We start from the raw sequence: 8,210 nt of genomic DNA, 5'->3' as shown, positions 1-8,210 counted from the left end.
AGCTAACCCCCCCCCCATCCCCCCCTGGCAACATATATTAAACCAGAGCGTTTATAACTGATCTCATGTCAGCCCCAGTTCTAGACTGTTTAAGAATAAGTTTAGTCATGCTGATGTTTCAATAAGCCATATTCTCATATGACAATTAGGTTGTAAATTAAAACAATATCTTGTGAATACTCACACAAAATACATATATATTTCCCCACGTTTATGCTCTGAGCTTCTGTTAGTAATAAACTTATTATGCTCTTCATCTATGAAGCTTATCTATGTAGATAAGCTTTACAGAAAATACAGCCTGTATCTTTTATGGGCATTAATAAAGGCATATTTCACAACGTCATTCACATCTTCTACGAAGTGAAATGAAAACATTACTGCATTATAATGACACAGATGCATTAGAAGGCATCCATTCATTGACTCACACCTCCACAATATTTACTGACAGACTTGTCCTTGACCTGTAACTGTGCACTTGATTAAGAAGCTCTAAGCCAATTCAGTTCACATTGAGCTAAATCAAATGTTTTTTGTTTATTTATTTACTTAATGAGGGAAAATACACATAAAAAATACACGACACCATATAAAATGTGTCAGATCTAGCCAAACTGGCTAATTTTCATTTGTAGTCCCTTGGTCTTTGAAGTTAGTTATCTATATCTATTTGGCCAAATGATTATATCATTACAATGGCATCTGTCAAGGTGTGGGATATATTAGGCAGCGAATGAACGTTCAGTTCTTCAAGCTAAAAGATCTGAGTGACTTTGACAAGGGCCAAATAGTGATGGCTAGATGACTGGCTCAGAGCATCCCAAAAAAGCCAAGGCTTGTGGGGTGTTCACAGATTGCAGTGGTTAGCATCTACCAAAACTGGTGCTAGGAAGTACAACCAGTATCAGGAACATGGGCACCCAAGACTCATTGAAGCATGTGGGGAGTTAACCTGTCTGGTCCAATCTCACAGAAGAACTATTTTAGCTCAAATGAATGAAAAACTTAATGCTGGCCATGATAGAAAGGTGTCAGAACATACAGTGCATCACAGTTTGTGATGACCCCTGTTCACCACTGAAAGCGTCTACAGTGGGAGCTAATCTTCTCTTAGCTGCAATAAGTAAGAGATAATCAACGGCTAGCCGTGCATTAAAGGATTTTAATGTACGATGTGGAGGCAAAGAACCACCCGACGCGAAGCGGAGTGCCTCCGCGAAGTGCATTAAAATCCTTTAATGCATGGCTAGCCGTTGTTTATCCCACTTATTCCATGGTCATTTGCCAAGTTATAGACAAGTTCAAACTTGTATTGCTCTTTGCAGCGCAGTATTTGACCGAATGGGTAAAAAAATGAGTTATTTTCGACAGTTACGGCTCGTTAGCGCAAGCATTCTGCCAGATTCAAATCAGACGCAGAGATTAAATAGTGCGGTAAGACCACATTTATTTGAATGAATTATAGCATGTATTTCAATTGATTATCGATCGATCGAGAGAGAGAGAGAGAGAGAGAGAGAGAGATGACAGTTGTGTGTCAGTTACCTGCTTGCTGCATCTGCATGTCTCTCTCTACAAACAATTACTTCAAAAACAGTGATTTTATCACCTCGTTGCTGGGGAATATAATGTAGCGATCTAGTATCTATCTTTTATTTTAGTAATAAAAATCGCGGGGAAGCGTTGACAACAAGTTTATGTGTGTGTGCAGCACAATCTGCGATCTCCGACCTCTCTTGGAAATACCTGTGCATTAAATGGTTTTACTGCATACCTGCCAGCCAATCAGAATCCAGTATTCAGACAGACCATGGAATAACAGCTTTTATTCTTCAGTAACGGCTGCAGAGTTTTGAGGGATCATTTAGACACAAGAGCATCAGTGAACTCTGATTTTGGCGGATGGGGTCTTGGCATCCCAAATGTGTTCAATAGGAATTGCACATTTGTGGAATCAAGCTCTTTCCTACTGACTTTGAAGTGTTCCACCTGCTTAGATTAGTTCACCTGTTAGAAAAGGGTGTAGCTGGAATGTTCATTAGAACTGTGTGTCTACATACTTCTGAGTATTTAATTTATGCGTGGCAGTTTAAAAGTGCCTGCCTGAGGAAATTGACTCCTCGTGATACCTGGTAAAGTTTATTTACCAAGACTGAAAAATTGCAATCATCTGAGTAGGAATTTCAAACATTAAAAGTAGGAAGGCATTATCACTATTAATTATTGCACTACTAAACAATCATGCATTTTATGAGGCCTAATTCTCAACACCATGGTTTAGTTTCTTTTTTGACTGTTTTTTATGTTACCTGCTAAAGTCTGAACTAACTTGCTGCGAATACACAATAATGCAACATACACTTACACTTTAATCCCTACTGTAAAACAAGACAGGAAGGGAATTATTTAATTTTATTCATGCTTTACATTAGAGGATTTTTTTTTTTTGTATACAGTCACTATTTAGGGTGTTAGATTTTGTATGTGCAATTGTGTGCATGAATGCTTGAATATAAAATTTCCATTTCCAGATTTACCTTATGAAATAATTACAAAACATATGATTTTAGGTTGTCATAAGATGAGTGAATGGCAGACTGAATGAGCATATTATATCATTAATGACCTTGACTTAAACACTCAAACTGAAAGTGAGCTTTCTGAATTTGTCGGCTGCTTATCCAGTGGAAAGCTTTAAACCCACCAAACAGCAAAACACAAACCAAAGTACCCTCGATCCAGCAAATATTTCTACTTTTAGAGAACAGCTTGATGGCTCATTGAAATGGCTGCATGGCAAAAGTGAAAATTTACACTGAATTTATTGAGTTTTACTCATTGGTTGTCAAATGTAATGTTAACTAAATTTTCCTGAATTTAAAGAAATGACAGCATTTCTGCAATGACAAAAATCACAACAGTTTCTTAAATGACAAAAATAAAAAACAAGTATCAAACAAAAATGAACACATCTGTTCCACCTTTATTTGACCCTCTAACTCTAGCACTTTCTATTCTATTTTAATTCTACTTTATCTACATTTACTTTCTTTTTTTTATTTAAAAAAATTTATATTTTAATTTCTATCTACTTTGTGTGTGTGTGTGTGTGAGAGAGAGATATGGTATATACACCTTTCGACGTGTACTGCGTTAGGTTAACCGAGACTTGTCATTTGCACTTATATATTGTTGCTCTTTTGTTAGTTTTGACTGCTTTTATTTTCCTCATTTGTAAGTCGCTTTGGATAAAAGCGTCTGCTAAATGACTAAATGTAAATGTAATGTAAAAACAAAAGAGGAAAAGTGAAAGTACTCTGGTGCACAACAGTAGCCAGCAGCATGCTAATGGGAAACTGTGAATCCACATGATCAAAAGTGCTCATTGAAACCCCCAAATACTTTCTTTTGCTTTCCCGTTTGTACGCACAAAAAAACATTTGGATGACTAAATACGTAAAAATCCCAACTGCTGTAATTTTTTTTTACTGCCGAGGAATGGAGTCATCCTCAAGGTAACTTTCCAGACTCCGCCCTCAATAGTCCCTCCTCGAGAAATGTTTAGCTATAAACCACAACACGTGCATTTAAAAAGCAACAGATTCCCTATCCACTTAGATACAGAAACAGAAATACTGAAGAAGATACCAAGAGCTGGCTAAGAAAACAGGATGACAGAGAAAAAGAAAGGTAAGAAGATGAAATAGGCAAATGGTACCTTTTTTTATTTTATTTTTTATAATATCTCTTAATGAAAAAGAAAATGTCAAGTTTAAAGAGAATTATGTTGGTATATAAAAATGTAACTTAGCAAGTAGCAAGTTAAAATTAACTTATTTTTTTTGTTTGTTTTAAGAAAGTTAACCAACCAATGAATTAACAATAATGCATACCATTACATCGTCAATGAAATAATTAGATACATTTTATATTATGTGTTAATAATATGTAATTATGATTCACCGTGCAACGTTGGAGAGTCCGAGCTTGATTATGTCTGTGATGCACAAGGAAACTTTACGAAACCTAGTGATTTTGTCAGTGAGCAGCGGCCTCAACCATCGGTTCGTTCGAACAGTCCGTTTCAAAGAATCACTTCAACTTCTATAATTAAACATACATTTATTACATTTGAAGTTTTTTAATAAGTGTGTTGATTGTAATTTCATGTATCCTAGTTCAGGTTGTTGCAGACATGATTCGTGTCAATTAGAACCTAAATGGAATTTGTATTTACATTAAACAAAACGTAATTTTATTCCTTTGGTTGAGAATCAAACCAACACTGTTTCATATGTGCGTTTATAAAACTGTCACGTCGTAACTATATTCAACAATTGGTCGTTCATTTTTAGTTCAATGAGGATTGACTCGAGAGGCGCTCAGATCAGTTCGATTCTCGAGTCATTTGAACCAAAAGAATGATTCGCGAATCAAACGCACTGGGAAGTCCCGTGTTAACGAAAGTTGCAAAAGAGACAGACGAATCAAAACAGAGAGAGCTACACCGCTAAGATGAATCTCTAACGCCAGACTTGTCTTATTTCAACCCCAGAGAAAGTCAAGTGCGTGTGTGACACGCGGTGGTGCCTGAAAGCGATTTCTTTCCACTCAGACGTGAAGGGTCGTCTGATAACGCTGAGTGACGGCGGACGTCGGGTTTCCAGGGACGAGTCGTCTTTCTGCCACGGGCTGACGTTCAGCGGGCGAGCGGTGAAGACCGAGGAGAAGCTGCGCCTGCGGGTCGAGCGCTGCGGCGGAGACTGGCACGGAGCGCTGCGGCTCGGATTCGCTCATGTGTCACCCGAGCAGACAGCTTTACCCCCTCTGGCCATCCCAGACCTGACCAACTCTCCGCTGTACGCCGCAGTGATAGTCCCCGAGCACATCTGTCGCCCAGGCTCAGAGATTGAGTTCATGCTGAAGAAGAACGGCAGTCTGAGGATACGAAGCTCTGATGGCAGAACACACACGGAACAGACCACCCTGAACCCCAAGTGGCCCGTCTGGGCGATGATTGACGTCTATGGGCAGACCACGGCAGTCACAATGCTCGGTGAGCCTTCTGTTCTGTCATATTGTGCTCTGACTGGATTAAAGGGATAGTTCACCCAAAAATGAAAATTCTATCACCATTTACTCACCCTCAAGCTATTCCAAACCTGTACGAGTCTCTTTCTTATGTGGAACACAAAAGAAGATATTTTGAAGAATGTGGGCAACAGTTGACGGTACCCATTGACTTCCAATCGTCTATGCTTCCAATGCATGGGGTGCGGGGTTTGAACAACAGGTTTGAAACAAATTGAGGGCAAGTAATTGATGACAGAATTTTATTTTTTGGACGAACTATCCCTTTCACACACACACACACACACACACACACACACACACACACACACACACACACAAACAAACAAACAAACAAAGAAAATATATTTTTATTTTTGTGGTATGCGTTTAAAGTATGATGTTATATCAAATTATGTTTTATTGTTCTGTAAGAGAAAGAGCCAGGGGTTTTCAAACTTTTTACCACCAATATGATGCCCTAAAGTAAAGCCCCTTTCCTAAAAATATAAATGCGTAATATTCATGAAAAACCCATTTATGCAGTGTGCAAAAATATTATAAAAACTGCTAATTAATTTAGGATTAATTCAAATGAATTAATGATGTTTGCTAAATAAAAAGTGTTTTTTTTTTATATTGTCATTGTAAAGAAAATTGTTAAAATATTATCTAGAAAACTGTACTTTTTGTTGATTTGTCAAAGTATTTGAGATTAATATAGAGTAGAATAAAATAATCTCAATTAATCTCATGATTTCTGACCAGCCTTTAGAAAGCATAATATAATAATAGTACTGAATTAATTAATAAAATTAAAGATAGAATTGTTATTAGTAATATTAATTATTAACAGATAATAAGATACAAATAATAATATTGTGAATGTGATTGTAAAATAAATAAGTCATGTACAACAAACAAATTAATATGTATCTTAAATGTACCTGTTAACTTTGACGGCTCTAAAAATACATTTAGTAAAATCTTAAAAGCGATTTAACGGATCCTTTGCTGCCCCATGTTTGAAACCCCCTTGACCTAAGCTACACTCAAGCGTTATCATAAATAAAAGCTTGTTTTTTTGAGTTGTCTTAGACTTGAGTTGTCCTAACAGTTGATGTGGTCTCTGTATATAGGTTCCAAAATGAAGCGCTGGGTCTTCACCAGTCGGTCCTGTCCTGCTCTCACACACATCAGACACACTGAAGATAAAGAAACGCAGGAGAGAAAGATACAAATGAGCATGCTGGAACCGAGAAACCTGAGAAACCATCACCTTGACAGCACAGGTGAGAATCAGACCAGCACAAGGCAGCTCTGTTATGGCCTAGTACACCTAATTTCACCACCTAAACTCCTCCCTTTCCTTGCTTTAGATCATGAAGCTCCAGACTGTGAGGAGTGTGTGGTGTGTTACAGTAATGTGGCAAACTGTTGTCTGAGCTGCGGTCATAAATGTGTGTGTACTCCATGCGCCATGAGGGTTCACATGATGTTTGGGACCTGTCCTCTGTGTCGTCAGCCCTTGGGTTCCTTCCATCCCTATGACCACTAGCTTTCTTCCCAGCTCAAGTGGCCATACAGTTTGTTGAATGTACATTGAATGTATTTTAAGTTCTTATGTGCTGCTGTAATGTACAAATCTGTCACTGCACTGTGCAGATGTTGTATATATATATATTTTACTCTGTTTTGTAAGTCGCTTTGGATAAATGCACTGAATTTAAATGAATATTTATTTTTATTTTGAGTCATATTGATTATATTTGTTTATATGTATATTTATACGTATGCTGAGATGTTCTAAATCTATAATGTAAATAATATGATGTAAATATATGTAAATATCTATTTATGTATATGAATAATGTTTTTTTTTTTTTTAATTTTGTATTAAATACGTTTTATGTAAACAGTTTGTTTGATTGATTTTTATGCTGGTCCTGCACTACTGCACTTTCCCGCCAGGTGTCAGTATTTTATAGGAAAACAGAAACTCCCAGCAACACAGAAGAAACGTTTACGAAAGTTTACTCATAGTTATTATTATCCAAATTGTTTTACGACGTTCATGTTCAGCGTTCATCAATATGAATATTGCTGCAGAGAAAGTCTAAATTTAAACGTGAGTGAACTTTTTCCTTTAAAATAGTAAGTTATTTGAAAATAGTCAGGAAGGGTGGAGAAGAGGAATCACGGATTTGGGCGCGAGAAATGCAGTGTGTACTAAGAAGAGAAAGTGCTATATTTGGTTTAGTTTGTTAGTTTCTGGCTTTTTGATGTTGAAATACCATAGATTACTTAGGATTTTAGGGAATATTGAGAAATACAGGGGGGAAATGATCTCAGGATGATGCTTATTTTGATATTATCTCCTTTTTGAAATGGTAGGCCCTAATACATAATATTTAAACCAGTCAAAATAGCACCGGGGCTAGTTGTCACAAAGAGTTTTGAGTTAAAAGTCTAAATTTACAAATGTGTGTTTCTGTAGCAATGGTTTTGTATGTTTATTTCAAACATCTAGTTTAAAATCCTCTTAAATTAGTATACTATTTGTTAATTCTGTCCTCCAAACTAAAATTACAGTACCACATTTTTCTTTTTAGCTGGTATGTTACAAGTGAAGTTAATAAAACTAAATTGACCTTCAGACAACAGTGAACTAAATTTTAAAGATCATAAATATGTTCTGAGGGAAAGACTTTTCCCCCCACAAATGTTTATGCCAATTTATGTGAGGAGGTTTAAAGATTTATATATATTTTTTGCAAATAAAATTTTCATTCATTTGGATTGCACCTAACTTTAGCATAAACTAATAATCTGTGATGCATATTTGTCCGTTTTAAATGCACAAAACCAGGTTTATATGTTTATCACACAATCCATTTGCTAAACCGAACATTTTAAAGAATTGAATCTTGCTTATGTATAGACCATGTTCATACTTTTTCAACTGATTCATTTTTTTCTCCACAAATAACAGATTTGGCCTGATTCTAAGGTATTTGAATAAGTACATTTAGAAATATGATAAATCAAATTAATGCAAATGTTTAATAATAAAATATACCATGATTCGTTTTGTTGAGTTCAGGTTGGACCAGGTTAAATTATTAAATATTAAATGC

General features: G+C 36.2%; 1 protein-coding gene across 1 annotated transcript; it reads left to right on the top strand.

The window, feature by feature from the left end:
- The first annotated feature begins 3,615 nt into the window (after window positions 1-3,615).
- LOC107740999 (E3 ubiquitin-protein ligase NEURL3-like) lies at window positions 3,616-6,716 on the top strand. Its single transcript, XM_016553574.1, has 4 exons — window positions 3,616-3,693; window positions 4,559-5,059; window positions 6,213-6,365; window positions 6,453-6,716. Exons 1-4 carry the CDS (start codon window positions 3,675-3,677, stop codon window positions 6,629-6,631), a joined length of 852 nt encoding a protein of 283 aa, XP_016409060.1. The 5' UTR covers window positions 3,616-3,674; the 3' UTR covers window positions 6,632-6,716.
- Window positions 6,717-8,210: the final 1,494 nt, after the last annotated feature.

Source organism: Sinocyclocheilus rhinocerous, unplaced genomic scaffold, assembly GCF_001515625.1.
Source record: "Sinocyclocheilus rhinocerous isolate Xijiao unplaced genomic scaffold, SAMN03320098_v1.1 scaffold1548, whole genome shotgun sequence".
NCBI lineage: Eukaryota > Metazoa > Chordata > Actinopteri > Cypriniformes > Cyprinidae > Sinocyclocheilus > Sinocyclocheilus rhinocerous.
This window is presented reverse-complemented; position numbering and strand designations above follow the sequence as displayed.